This window comes from Geotrypetes seraphini, chromosome 8, assembly GCF_902459505.1.
Source record: "Geotrypetes seraphini chromosome 8, aGeoSer1.1, whole genome shotgun sequence".
NCBI lineage: Eukaryota > Metazoa > Chordata > Amphibia > Gymnophiona > Dermophiidae > Geotrypetes > Geotrypetes seraphini.
The window spans coordinates 44,948,337-44,962,742 of record NC_047091.1 but is presented as its reverse complement, the minus strand read 5'-3'; the positions used below and the strand labels follow the sequence as shown (position 1 = coordinate 44,962,742).

Sequence of the window (14,406 nt, the reverse complement as noted above, 5' to 3'; positions counted from 1 at the left end):
ATTTCCTCATAACTGTTTAACTTCAATGCTTTAGTTACATTAAACCCCCCTAGTGGTAAAAGAGAGTATAAGAGAAAAAGGAGAAAAACCACTTTATGTACAGAAGGTGATAACATGTAACACAATACTTGTGTGTAAAGTAGTATTTGGGTGAGATGAGAGAAGCAACACTAATGCACTTAAAGGTAGTCTGTAGGACATTTAGAAAATACACCTTTTTATGTTCTAGACATAATTATTATGTCATTTAAGAGAGACCATACACACGTACAGAATGTGATAACATTTGACACAATACTTGTGTGTAAGGTAGTATTTGTGTGAGATAAGAGAAACAACACTAATGCACTTAAAGGTATTATGTAGGACATTCAGAAAATATACCTTTTTATGTTCTGGACATAATTATTATGTCATTTAAGAGAGACCATACACACGTACAGAATGTGATACCCAAATAACTTATGTCAGAGATGTGCACTGCACTGTTTATACCTGGTAAGTTAAATAAAGAGAGACCATTTTTTATTTTATTTAGCAAATATCAAATACCAATGAACACCATTTTACCAGGTATAAAGCTTTCTAATTATTTCTCTTCTGATATCCTTTTATAATATAACCCCTAACTAAATTATCATTGGGCTGTATAGAAACATAGAAACATAGTAAGATGACGGCAGAAAAGGGCCAAGGCCCATCAAGTCTGCCCACTCTATAGACCCTTTGCCCTGACCCCCGTAGGAATCCCACATGGGCGTCCCCTTTATTCTCAAAATCTGGCACGCTGATGGCCTCTATTACCTGTGAGCCATAGCATAAAATCATTGTGAGCATGGTTTTCATAAGATACTTTCTGGTATGTGGGGGAATCTTTTTTGGAAAGGGATATGGTACCATTTGGACTAATAGAAGGGGTGGAATAAACTCTGGAAATGGCCAATGTGTAATGTTGGGGTACCCCATAAGCTAGAACAGACAACACATAACAGAAACAGACAAACACAGAGCTCCGGCATGCTTTCTTCCATCAGTAATGATTCAGGGTTGAATTTAATCTGTAAATAAGCACACTATTAATCAAAAGAGTCACAAACAAATGTGGTATCCATTGGATTCCCACTATCAGGTCACATTGCTGGAAGTATTTTAAATGTGGCACAGTGAAATTGGTTCTCCGGACCATGTCTAGATAATAAGCTTCTAAAAGAAAGAGAGATAGAAATTTAAGTTAATTGTTCTATATAGTTTTACTGGTCTTCTTTTCTATTTTCTTCCATTTCAAAGTTCTGTCACACAATCATAAAAATTCAAGCAGGGACGCTTTAATCTATAAAACATATAAGAGAGGTTTACGTGCATACTATCTAACAAAACTTTATTCATTCTACTTTTTTATTGTCCGATTTCTACTTTTTTATTGTCCAAAAAGGCCCAAGTCTGTTTTTTATTTTGGGGAGAAGAGAAGTTTAGCTTTCTCTATCACCTCTCTGCATCCTTTTGCCCACTTTCTGCTTTAATCTTGTGATAGAAAGTGGGACTATGTAAGTATTTTAATTTTTTATTCCTGCTTGTATAATTTTCCCCCCAATCCTGATATTTATATTCCTACACCCCAGCGTCCACTACAGCTTGTACCTGTTGCTCCCCAGGTTTCTACTAAATATTTATCTCTACCTGCGGACGCTGTTCTAATTTGGTCCAGGCACACATTGAGGTTTGGCATTCACATTATTGATCCTCCCAACACTTCCACCCTTTTAAATCAGGATAAAGAATGGAAACAGCTTCCTCAGGGGAAGCCGTTGGCACCCTCTCTCCTTTGTTCACTTGTGCTTGAGGCCTAGATTTCTTTCCCAATCCTCTACTTTTGTACATTCCCCATAACGTCTTTGTATCTTTTCCATCTATTTCTTCCCTCTTTACACCATCTTTTATTAATGCCAAAAACATATTCTTCCGAGACACCCGCTTAGCCCTGTTTGAATTGGATTGTCCTGTTCTCTTTTTATCAAAAGTATTTTGAGGTCCCCAGTCCCCCCGATCTCCTAACTGTCGGACCGCTTCTAAGGCTTCCAAAATAGTCCTGTCTATTTGATTGATCAACAAAGTTATCATTACCTGTTTGTATGCCGTTGCAGCATGCTTAATAATTTTATTTCTCATGGACTCAGTAAAAGGTAATGACATATATGTGTCAGCGTGACCTATTACTAAAGCTACCTTCATAGCCTCTTCCTTAATTCTCATTTGTGCATCTTTCAATGTATACCAAACTTTATCATTGGAAGGCCAGTCAGATTCAAGGGGATATCGCCTTGTGACACCCCTACTAATTATCTCTAATAAAGACCTTTGGGCAATTTTTTCAGGATAAGGATCCTTCCGCAACGCATGTTGCACTACTATTTCTTGACTAATTTGAACAAATTTGGGGGCATCTGTGGCATCTAACATAATCCCTGCTGCACCCAGCTCCTGCACCCGAACTACCCACTGTATTAGTGGTTCCCCAGGCTGCTGTGTAAAGCGTGCCATCATATCCATGATTTCATGTGGAGTAACATCCTCCCTGTTATTAGAATTTGAATCCCAAATATTCCCATCCCGTTTGTTTGGATTCCAATCATTCGGCAGATGATAAATTAAGATTTTAACTTTTCTGTAACTCACTTTCCACCTCCGTTTCTTGTATTTATATTGTGCATATTGCATAGCTGACTGTTCTATTACATTTTGATAGGTTTCTACCTTATCCATTAACAACTTATTCTGACATTGTAGCATTGTAATGGCATGTTGTTGTTTATTCCTTTTCTTTTCCAGCTCTTCTAATTTCAATTGTAATTCCTGTTTAGCTTCATGCAAATTCCTCCAGTCTGACAAAATCATCCTTCCTTGTCTAGAAATTACTTCTTGCTCTTCTCCTTTTGAGATTTTCACCTTTTGTAAGGAGGCACATAATTCATGTGGATCCCCACTTTCAAAAGTACAGGATTCACACAATCCTGCTTCTACAGACCACTCAGTGGCCATTAATGTTCCCATAATTTCATTCCCATTTGGAATGGAGGGATTGGGAGCCTGCTCCTTCACCCCTTGTTTTCTGGTTAGCGTTTCTGACCACATGATTACCCCACTTCTTGGTACCAATTTGTTCTGCCACTTATTTCTGCCCAATGGGATAATCAGTAACCCTCAGAAAGGCACCCAGACAATATAAAGCTTAAACAATAACACTTTATTACATGCATAGATAAATATTAAAATAGAATAACATCACCGTATTTCCGGACATCACTATCCCTCACAATCTGGAACCCAAAGCGATTGATAGGAGAGGAGAACCGAACCGGGCTGTCCCTTTGTTGCAACGTAACTGGATTCAAATTCTATGGGCTGAGTTCTTCTCTTTTATAGAGAAAAACTGCTGCCCTCTTAGTAAGACAGTTGGTACTGGTCCTTTGTTATTTGTTTTGACAACACATAGATCAGAATGTCATAAGGAGGTGTTACAGTAAACTGGCTTCTCATCTGGTTTCACTCTTTCTTTGATGTGATGTAGGCAACATTCAGGTCAAAATGTCAGATTGTCAGATAAACAGACTTGTGGATTCATGTCAGTAGCATGTTGACTTTCAGTTACCCCTCTGGCCAGTTTCTTTGTTTGGATAACATTCAGGTCCCATCTGGCGTTACTGTCCTTTTGAGGTTATTAATGAGGTGTTGCAGGGACTAGTAAACAGTTGGTCTTGCTCTTTTGTTCTCTGTTTTGGTGACACTCAGGTCTGTCCTTACTGATGTTATTTGAGCAGTACTCATTGCAACTGAAGTCAGGGAAAAGCTGTTGGGTTCTTAGTAAAGCATTTGATGTTGTCAAGGTAATACTAAGGTTAAGGAGGTTAGGAAAACAGACTTGAGGAGACATGTATGCTAAGTTTATTTACCCCCGGGCCCTAGGCCTAACACATGGATCATCTGAAGGATCTTTAATCTAGGAGTCTAGTTGTTTTTCTTTTACTTCCTGGATTTGCAGTACTGTTTTCTACCCCAGTCCTTATTAATGGCAACTTTTGAAAAGATCTTTAGAAACTCAATCAACACAGGAAGATACTACGTTCAGTCATCAAAATCAAGAACAGGGTCTTTCCACTCAACAACCACCACCTTCCTTTAAGAAAAAGAAAGAGGGCTTGGAGTTTTCTTAAATTTGAATTGCCTACTGTTTTTTAAATTAAGTAGTTATTCCTTGGATCTGAACAGTTAAGAAGCACTTTTGTGTATTGAAGCCCAAAGAAAGAATTGGATAAGGTTACAATTCTGAAAGAGAAACTTACTAAAAATGGGAAGTGATGGAAAGTGATATCATCAGCAGACCTGGGCCCGGATGCACAATGCTCTGACGCCACAGTAAAAATTATGGTGGTGGAAGCTATTTTTTTCCAATGGCTGATGTTCAGCATGAATAGCATGCAAATTAGAAGCACACTATTCATGCAGAGCAGCTCTGATAAAAGGGAGAATGACTGTGCCTAGTGCCTACTCAGAAGAGCAATTTCTAGGCACAGCTCCTCCCTATCCTTCCCCTCCCCCTCCGAGCCTGCCCCTTTCTTCCCTTCACGCAAGCCCCCAAGACTGGACACCCCCTCTGTCCTCCCCCCCCCCCACACACACACACAGAGCCCCCTCCTAAAAAAAGGCACCTGGTAGTCTAATGAGCTGCTGTTGCCCCCAAACCCCCCCTTCCTCCCGTACTTTTTAGTTACAAAAGTGCAGCAGGACAGATGCCCACTCCCTCCTTCCTTCAAAATGACATGTCTTCCCCTTCCTGGTGCATTCTGGGATGCAGTGGAAGGAGCCTAAGGCCCCTCCCATGGGCTGAACTTTAGGCTCCTGAGCCAATCAGGGCCTGGTGCATTCCTAGGGGAGGGGCCTTAGGCACCTGAGCCAATCGGGGCTTTAGGCCTGTGCCTAGGCCCCTGCCAGTGCATCCCAGGATACACCAGGAAAAGGTAGGCCTGCAATTTTGAAGAGGTGGGCCTATTGGAAGGAAAGAGTGGGCATCCCTCCTGCCGAACTTAAAAGGAAAAAAGGTACAGGGTTGGGGAGAGGCAGGTCCCAGCCCTGTGGCAGGAGGACGTGAACAGATCTGGTTTTCAGAATTTGAAAGCTATGCAAATTAACCTGTCTGTTGCCCAACTATATGCAAATGTCCTTATGAATTTTCATTGTATATATTCTGTAAATCAGCCCTGTTTTTAGCTATTAAGGATCCAAGGCTCCATTAAGAACTTGGTCAGATCACTGGGGCAGTAGAGCTTGTGATGGTGCAGAGACTGGTAAGCAACACTAAGAGCCTCTTCTATCAAACTGCGCTAGCAGTTTTTAGCACAGAGAGCCGCATGGCCTGCGCTGCTCCTGACACTCATAGAGTTCCTATGAGCGTCGAGAGCAGCATGGGTCATTCAGCGTGGCTCTCTGTGCTAAAAACTGCTAACGCAGTTTGATAGAAGAGGCCCCAAAACTCGCAGAGTGCTTTACTTTGAACAAAATCATACATAAAAGGACAGACAACCAAATAATTTGAATGTTCCTCATGATCTTGCAGTGGTGACCTAAAAAAGCAGCAAACACTTTTTGGCAGTTAAACAAAACAAGGAAATAAACCACACTGTGAATGAAAAGTAAAGACAAGCGAGGCAAAAAGATTTCTGAATACACTTCATTTTCTTTTATTTATAAGTGCTTTAAAGTCAATAACAATGACTTTCTTAGTGCAGGCTTGACAAGCTAATTTTTGTTTAACTTTGCCCTTCGGATGTGTTTTACCATCTCCTGCCAACTAGATGATTTTGCAGAAAACATTTTTGTGTTGCAAACCCTGAAGCACTTGAACCAGCCTCCCCTTTCTTAGTCAGATTTGATTTCTCAGGAACTGTCAGGTCCAGATTCAAAAGCACTTATCTAAACAGTACCTGCTATCTGGATAAGTGCTGCTGATTGGGATATTCAGAGGCAGTGGTCTGTAAGGATATTCAGTGGCACTATGTGACTAGTGCTGGGGTGGAGCATAGGTGGTCCCAGAACTTATCCGGATAATAGCCAATCTGCTGTCTAGATAAGATGGTCATTGCTGGAATTTATCTGGATCTTTAGTATCAGACAATATCCAAATATAATTTTTTTATGCTATAGTCAATCATTAACTGTGGTGGCTGAATGTTGGCTTGTGTATGTCTGTAACCATTTGCAGAAATTGCTGTGTAACATTAAATCAGAGCTGGGGAAACTGGGCCCTTAAGGGCTGCAACCTAGTCAGATTTTTCAGGATTTCCACAGTGTGGAGGCAGCGGCCAAAAAAGCAAGCAAGATGCTAGGAATTATTTAAAAAGAGTAGGTTAATAAGACTAAGAATATTATAATGCCTCTATCACTTCATGGTGTGACCTTATCTTGAGTATTGCATTCATTTCTGAAAGCTTCATTTCAAAAAAGATATAGTGGAACTAGAAAAGATTCAAAGAAGAGTGACAAAGATGATAAAGGAAATGGAACTCGTCTGGTATGAGGAAAGACTAAAAAGGTTAGGGCTCTTCAACTTGGAAAACAGATGGCTGGGGGAAGATACGATTGAAGTCTATAAAATCCTGAGTGGTATAGAACAGGTACAAGTGGATAAATTTTTTTTTTTTTTAACTCCATCAAAAATTACAAAGACTAGGGCACACTTGAAGTTTCAGGGAAATACTTTTAAAACCAATAGGAGGAAATATATTTTCACTCAAAGAATAGTTAAGCTCTGGAACATGTTACCAGAGATTGTGGTAAGAGTAGTTAACGTAGCTGGTCTTAAGAAAGGTTTGGACAATATCCTGGAGGAAAAGTCCATGGTCTGTTATTGAGAAAGTCATGTGGGAAGCCACTACTTGTCCTGGATTGGTAGCAAGGAATGTTGCTACTATTTGGTTTTTTGCCAGGTACTAGTGACCTGGATTGGCCCACTGTGAAAATGGACTACTGGGATAGATGGACCATTGGTCTGACACAGTAAGGCTATTCTTATGTATGCAATGAAGGCCACGCATTCATGAATAGTCTACTCAATGTGTCTAGTGGTCCTGAACACTGCAAGTTGCATCAGAACCTGCAAGTTGCTTGCAGAATGCTGTCAATCATCTTTAAGTGTTTGGTTGGAGACTCGGTGCCCAGAATTCCCACTTGTTTGGTCCCTTATCAGGGTGAAGACGCAGAATCACGCTGTGGAAGCCTGCTGCTCGCAGGATCAGCCCTTGGGGTCACCTAGATAGCCAGCTCACTTTTGTATTTTTTGAGCTCCGGGCCCATTCTCCTCATAGCTTTCACATCCCTGATTTATCAGGAGCTTGAGCACAGGCTGTTTGGTTCATTCCCAGCTTGGCTGGGATTAATAGTGGGCCAGGTTCATGGTCCTCCCCCGCCCCCCCTTTTTCCGGGGGGTGAGGCTCAGTCCAACTGGCAGCCCAAAGACCAAGTTCATCTGGTGAACCTGTGAGGCAGAGTTCTTCATTTATCCCAGCTGCATTCCTGAGCTGAAGCAGGCATGGCACAGTGAGTAAGGCTATTATAGCCTATGGGTAAAATTAAGGGGGGGGGGGAGTCTCCAAAAATGAATTTTGAAGTTTTTTGCAGCCAGAGCAAGGTCCCCCTCTAAAACCCCTTTCCCTGCATTTTTTGTACTTCAGGGAAGTTCCCATGAGCCGTTTTTGGTGCAATTTTACTGATGTTGGCCATCTTGGATTTTAAACAGTGGGTTTTTTTCCTAAAATTTCCATCTGCCTCAAAATCCCTCTATTTTACTTAAGATTGACAGGGATGGATCCCTAAGGCCTTCTTACCCCTATATCATACCAGGTTTTTGCTGGATGGCCGGCCGAGGACTATCCATTTCCCGCATGCGACGGAACACCTATTTGAACTGCCAAGGGTCCTCAGCGTCTGCATTCAGCACGACGGAGGCAGTGGCACAGAGAATCTTCCCTTAGTACCCCAACCAGAGGAGGACACAGAACTGGACCAGGAGATTCAGTCTGACATAGACTGGGAGGTTGGAAAGTTTTGATTCCATGCCACTATTGTCCCAGGATGCAGTTTCTCTCGCAGAGTCTGGTTCTCCGCATGAGAGCAGCGGTCAAGAAGTGGTAGTGTCCCTGGACCAAGTTGAAGACACCACAATGCGCCAGCTGTTCAAAGCTTCTGCACTCTCAGACATTATTTCTACCTCGCTACGAGAATTGAAGTGGAAGTTCTCCAGCCCCCTCATCACAGTGCTTAGTTATGAGAGACTCAGTTACTCTGACCAAGTTCTTTATTTCATATCTGGACACCACAAAGCTGGTCCATGGACCACTGGGAGTCATCAGAAGGGTTCAGGACCAGTAGACACATTTCACTAGAAAGAAAGATTAGGTTCTTACCTTGATAATCTTCTTTCTTGTAGATGTGTCTAGTGGTCCTGAAACCCTGCCATCTGTCTTAAGATCCGAATTCAGAGAGGATGATAAAAAAAAGGAAAATACTCAAGAACATAGTCTGGTTTAGTCTGCTTGATAGCAGGTCATGCAAGTAGCTACAAGCTCTGTATAAGATTAGTGCTGATTGAAAAGAGTTTTTGTACCTGTTTCAATCAGTTACTTGAATGTTATAATGTTAATGGATATGTTTGTTGCAGAGCAGAACAGAATTGTAGGGTCAGGGATTTTTCTGCATTTCCCTCCTTCCAGTTATATCTGTCATTACAGTGCTACTCGATTGCTTTTATACAAACTGAGGGGGGCAGAAGCAGCTCTCTTGGAAGGAGACAGAGTTCATAAGATGATTGACAGCATTCTGCAAGCAACTTCCCAGTTCAGATGCAAAACCCTAGCATTCAAGATCACTAGATACTTCTACAAGAAAGAAGATTATTGAGGTAAGAACTTAAGCTTTCTTTCATTGTAAAAAATCCTGAAAATCAACTTGGCTGTAGGCTTTAAGGGCCATATTTGCTCACTACTGTGCTAAATAGTTCTACTGCTATTAAACACTGGTAAACCTCTTCCCTATTCCTTCATGTATATGTACCCTGTTAAGAAGTGCACTAAATTATACTGAAAGGTTGATACCATTAAAGTGTATGAAAGTGAATTATTTGGGGGTGAGGAGGGATTTTAAAAAGTGACACTTGAAATTATTGGAAGGGAATAATGAGTGAGGGGGGAAAGATTTAAAAATAGAATAATACTTTTACATCTATCTTACTCTGTTTTGAAGCAAGCTGGTGCTTATAAAGCAAGGAAAGTAATCCAAACTCATTTGTGTAAAGGTTTTTTTCAAGTTTTAGTTTTATAAACTACAAAGAGCTTTATCTCATGCAAAATTGACATGTCTTTAATAAGACATTAACTTTTTTTTTTCTGAGGCCCTCCGAGTGCCTATAAATCCAAAATGTGGCCTTGCAAAGGGTTTGAATTTGAGACCACTGTTCTAGGTGCATTACTTGTTTAGTTTCTTTATAGTGTTCTGGGGGGAGAGGGCAGTCTTGGGCAAGTATAAGAAATGCTATTACATGTACCCACACATTCACATACTATACATAATGCTGCTCCTGTTGGTTAAACTGCCAGGATTCCAATTTGAGATTCACAATGACTACCAATCTGAACCAAGTATCTTTTTTGGACGTTCTTGTCCAAAAAGACAGTCCAATTTTGACTACTACAGTATACAGGAAACCTGTTGAGGTTAACAATTATTTCAGTTATACCAGTTGTCATCCTACCCAGTTGAAACAATCATTACCCATTAGTCAGTTTCTACGATTCTGGAGATTGTTCAAGTACTCAAGAATTTCAAGCACAAGCTCTTATTATATATGCTCGCTTTAAGGAGTATGGTTACCCTCATCAGGTTCTTCAACGTGCCTGTACTAGGGCTTTATATGCTAACAGATCTTTTGTTACAGAATTCAGCTCCCTCTGATGACATTAAGACCATTTGCTTGCTGACATTTTCAGATTAGGCAGCAAACATAGCCCAAAGCATTAGACGCCATTGGCATGTTCTTCAGTTGCACCCAATATTCCAGGATCAACCATGCATAGTGTACTCTCAAACTAAGAATGTGGCAGATCATGTAGTTCACTCCAAATTTTCATCAGCCATTAGGAGTTTGACACATAAAGGTCAACACAGCAGATGCAATACTACATGTGATATTTATAAAACCACCATTGAGTGCGAGGAGTGGGTTCATCCCCACACCCATAAAATGTATGCCCTTAAGTCTATTATTCACTGGAAATCGGCATGGGTAATTTATGTTATAAGCTACCCATGCCTGCTCTTATATGTGGGGTGCACCCAAAGAACCATCAAAACCCGCCTCATTGAACATAGGAGTAGGATCAACACCCAGTCTATGAGATCTATGGTTCCCCATTGTGTACAATACCATCATTCTTTTGTAGACCTACGAGGAGCATCATAGAGCAGGTTCCTGAGGACTTTGATGGTGATAAATTGATTTTTCTACAGCGGAGGGAACAATATTGGATTTTCAAGCTCTAATCCTTGCATCCATCGGGACTTAATGAGTACATCAAGTGGCACTATGCAATTTGATTGTTTCTCTTCATATATTTTTTATTCATTCATATTTTTTATTTTTCTTTCATTTTTCAATCAAGTTCATATTTATTCTCCGAGTCCTTTCAAAGTATTCTTTCCTATGTGGTTTTTCAGCCCGGTACTCTATTTTGGACTATTATTTTTGAGTGTTTTGAATTTCCCGGGCTTAACATCATGTGGTCTGTTTATGTCTGACGCACAAACGTTTTGCAGTTAAAATATTGGAGGCGTTTCTCTCTGTTTAGCGCCATTTTTAACTTTGCTTGACTATTCTTCGGCTGGTTTTTGAAAGCTTACAGCGACAGCATAGCTAGTTCCTGAGGAAGGGGGGTTTTCCCTCGAAACGGAGCCCCGTTGGACGAACTTTATTCTTGCTGGCTACATCCTTATTCTAGATTTCTATGGAGAAGCTAAGTACTTCAATTAGTCTGTTCAGATCGTGGCTGTGCCGGCTTGGCTGATTTTGGACGCTCCTGTACCCTTGGAAGAGGGGCAGAGACAGCCTAACTAACTTATTTATTGATGAGATTATATATATTTTTTTCACTTTTAGCACATTGGTTTGTGCATTAGTTTATTACGTTGAATTTATACACAGGTTAGCCCAGGGATATTTCACCCTCTTGGGTGTATGAATGTGACAGCTGGTGCATTAGGGGCGTGTTCCCATTGCAGGTTGTGTGACTGAGGGCTTCCTGTTCACCTTTAAAAATTTGTAGTAGCTTGCTTAGGTTGGGCTGTCTCTTCCTTCACCCCTCTTTTTGGGTCAGGGGAGACTTGTTTTCTAGGCTTCTCTTAGTGGAGCATAACCAAAATCTCCCCATCTGTGTGCTGTTCTAGTAAAGCTCTTGCCAAGGAATGTACATGGGAGCAGCTTAAAGGCATACGAAACAAGAACAGCTTTTATTTTCTTTGCTGGTCAAACAGTTTTGAGCAATCTTGAAATAGTTTGTAGTGGAGAAGATTCTTTTGACACTATTTCCCTTTGAACTCAGTTATACAATAATATTTTGCATTTAAATGGAATAATAATCTAGATGAGGGTGTGACAGTATGGGAGTGGCAAAAAGCCATAGGAATGTGTGTCAGACTAGATTAACTTCTTATTTTAATTTCTCAGGGCGATCTGTTTACTGAAAATAAGGGAGGAAGTGACCTAGTTACGCTGCAGTACAATACAAAAAAATATTAAATAGCTGTGATCTCTTGTTCCCCCACTAGATGGTGCTTTAGGATCATAGTTCAAGAGCTAGGGCAGTGCGATTTCTTACTTGACGACAGAGAATATAGAACATCTGTGATACTCCTAACACATTGACTTCAGTAAAACAAAACAAAAAAAACCCACAGGTTTCCATTCTATTGCAAAACTTTCATTCATCTGCAGGTGGAGCCAGCTCTGCTTAAGACCCTCAACCAGAAGCTCTTAGCCAAGTTCAAGAGAATGTGCTCTGGTCTTCCTTCTGCTCTGCTGCTTTATAGGTGCTGCCAGGACCCAGGGAAAGAGACAGGGAGGGGAACAAATGTGGAGGGTCGCATAACATTCAGTCTCTGTAAATGGTGGTACATAAGTTCCATGGGCATTTTTGTTTCAGTACTGCCAATGTCAACAAAACCAATAGCATGGGAAGTAGGGACTGTGTTTCCTTGCATAGCCAGGGTCATATCAGCTGAGGTATATCGGATAGTACTTGTTGAGTATAGGCTCTGAGAAGAAACCAAGGTGCTGGAGATGGAATGTTGTCGACTCAGGTCCCCTCTAAGTGGATGCATAAATGGCAAGACCACATTGCCTGCTTGGAACCGTTGAAGAATCTCTGTTTTACCTGGGTACCCCAGAAGCATAGAAGCAGCTCTGTCCTCAGAAGGGGACCCAGAAAGGGGTAGAGACATGGTTCCTAGGGATGCTGCTGGATGGAGGTGGATAAAGCCACCTTGTGGTGATGAAGCACCCAATGGAATCTTGGGGGGGCCTCCACCATTACTGCTGTCACTCTCTGGTGGTGTCAATACAACTTCAGGAATTGACACATACCAGCTGGAGCTAGGTTGCCTCGAGCTCTGCTTTTCCATAGGAAGTGCTGTGTTTGTTGTGCAAGGCCCTTCCTTGAAAGTCACATAATCCCACATACTATTGTAGGCTGAAGCCTGAGGCTGCTCTATTTTAATGCATAGTCCATGAGTGACAGCTTTTGAAGGTATACTCCTCTGAGTCTGAATGACAGGAGGATATTCTGAAGTATGTAACCTGGGTGAATCTCCTTTCCTCCTGTACCCATTGAGCCATTGGTCCATTTTATAAGCCACCCTGTCTACCTCTTCTTCACTAGCACTTTTGCCTGACTCTCTGTTTTCTGTCTCCCTATCCCTGAAGAATTCCATCTTGATTCTTTTCTTGTGCATGGCCATTTCTTTTTGACTCTCATCAGCCTCACTAGAGTTAATATTGGACCCTTCACTCGTGCAGTCACCTTCTTCCATAGGGCTAGTGCCATTTCTTTCTTTGATTGTGCTGTGGGTACCAGTGTTCCAGGCTGTGCATGAGTTCCCCAACTTGGTTTCTAAAGAAGAATCGTGTTCTGAAAAAGGGAATCTAAAAGTTAATCAGCATGAACTAGTAATTGGACCTGGGATGCTATCACAGCAGTACCCAGGACGCTGGACTTGACAAGCCTCTTAGAAAGTGAAGATCTACAAGTAACCCCTGCAGAAATGTAAAATAACCTTATTCCTATTGAATCATTTTAATGCATGGCCTCTCAACCCAGACCTCAGGACACACCCAGCCAGTCAGGTTTTCAAAATACCCACAATGAATATGCATGAGATAAATTTGTATGCGCTGCCTTTGTTGTATACAAATCTCTCTCTCATGTATATTCTTATGGATATCTTGAAAACTAGACTGATTTGTGTCCCACATTGCAAACCTCTGCTTTAATGTGATAGATCCTGCAAGAATGCCAATGGCTCTGCTCTATATAACATTTTCCAAATTGATATAATTAAAACACTCTTCCTGTGTTACCAAGTTAGAGTGAAGGGATTATTGCTAGCTATGATTAACTGGATAAAAATATTCCTTTTCATACAATAATTTAAGAAAGTTCACGTACCATATATTGTGGCATTATGTCTAGATTTGCAAACTAGCACCAGATATTCAAGACAGGGGATGGGGGTCCTGGTTTTATCACATAGATCAGTGGTTCTTAAACCTGTTCTGGGAGACCCCAGCCAGTTGGATTTTCAAGATATCTCTAATGAATATACATACTCAGCATATAAAAAGCTATTCACACATGTTATAAAACATTTTATTAAATAATCACATAATAACATCACATTTCCCAATAACTTTTTAGAAATTGCCAATAAATAATCACACATCATAAATATAGAATCTTTCCTGTCACAATAGTTCTTATCAAGAAAGAAATAATAATAATTTATTTCTTATATACCGCCAAAGCCGTAGAAGTTTGAGGCGGTTTACAATAAAAAAGAGCTAGACAATCAGCGAATGGGTACAATCAGAGAAAGGGTACAGTCAGCAAATACAATCGGTGAATGGGAACAATCTGCAAAATAGATATAATTAATAGATGTAAGCAGGGGAGTTGGTACAATATAAGGGGTTAAGAGTAAGGTGAGCAGGAAGGAAGGAGAAAAGGAGATCTAGGGGGCAAGGGTAGGGTAGGGGTCTTGGGCCACAAATCGGTTAAATAGATTAGTTTTTAATAATTTTCTGCAGTTTAGGTA

The 14,406-nt window shown here is 40.8% G+C and overlaps 1 protein-coding gene across 1 annotated transcript in view; it reads right to left on the bottom strand.

Moving 5' to 3' along the window:
* Positions 1 to 10,243: 10,243 nt before the first annotated feature.
* NPAS1 (neuronal PAS domain protein 1) overlaps positions 10,244 to 14,406 on the bottom strand; it is a 192,180-nt gene continuing 188,017 nt past the window's right edge. Inside the window, exon 9 of the mRNA XM_033955925.1 lies at positions 10,244 to 13,223. Within this exon, the coding sequence (XP_033811816.1) occupies positions 12,121 to 13,223 (1,103 nt within the window). The 3' untranslated portion in view covers positions 10,244 to 12,120. The remainder of the gene's footprint in view (positions 13,224 to 14,406) is intronic.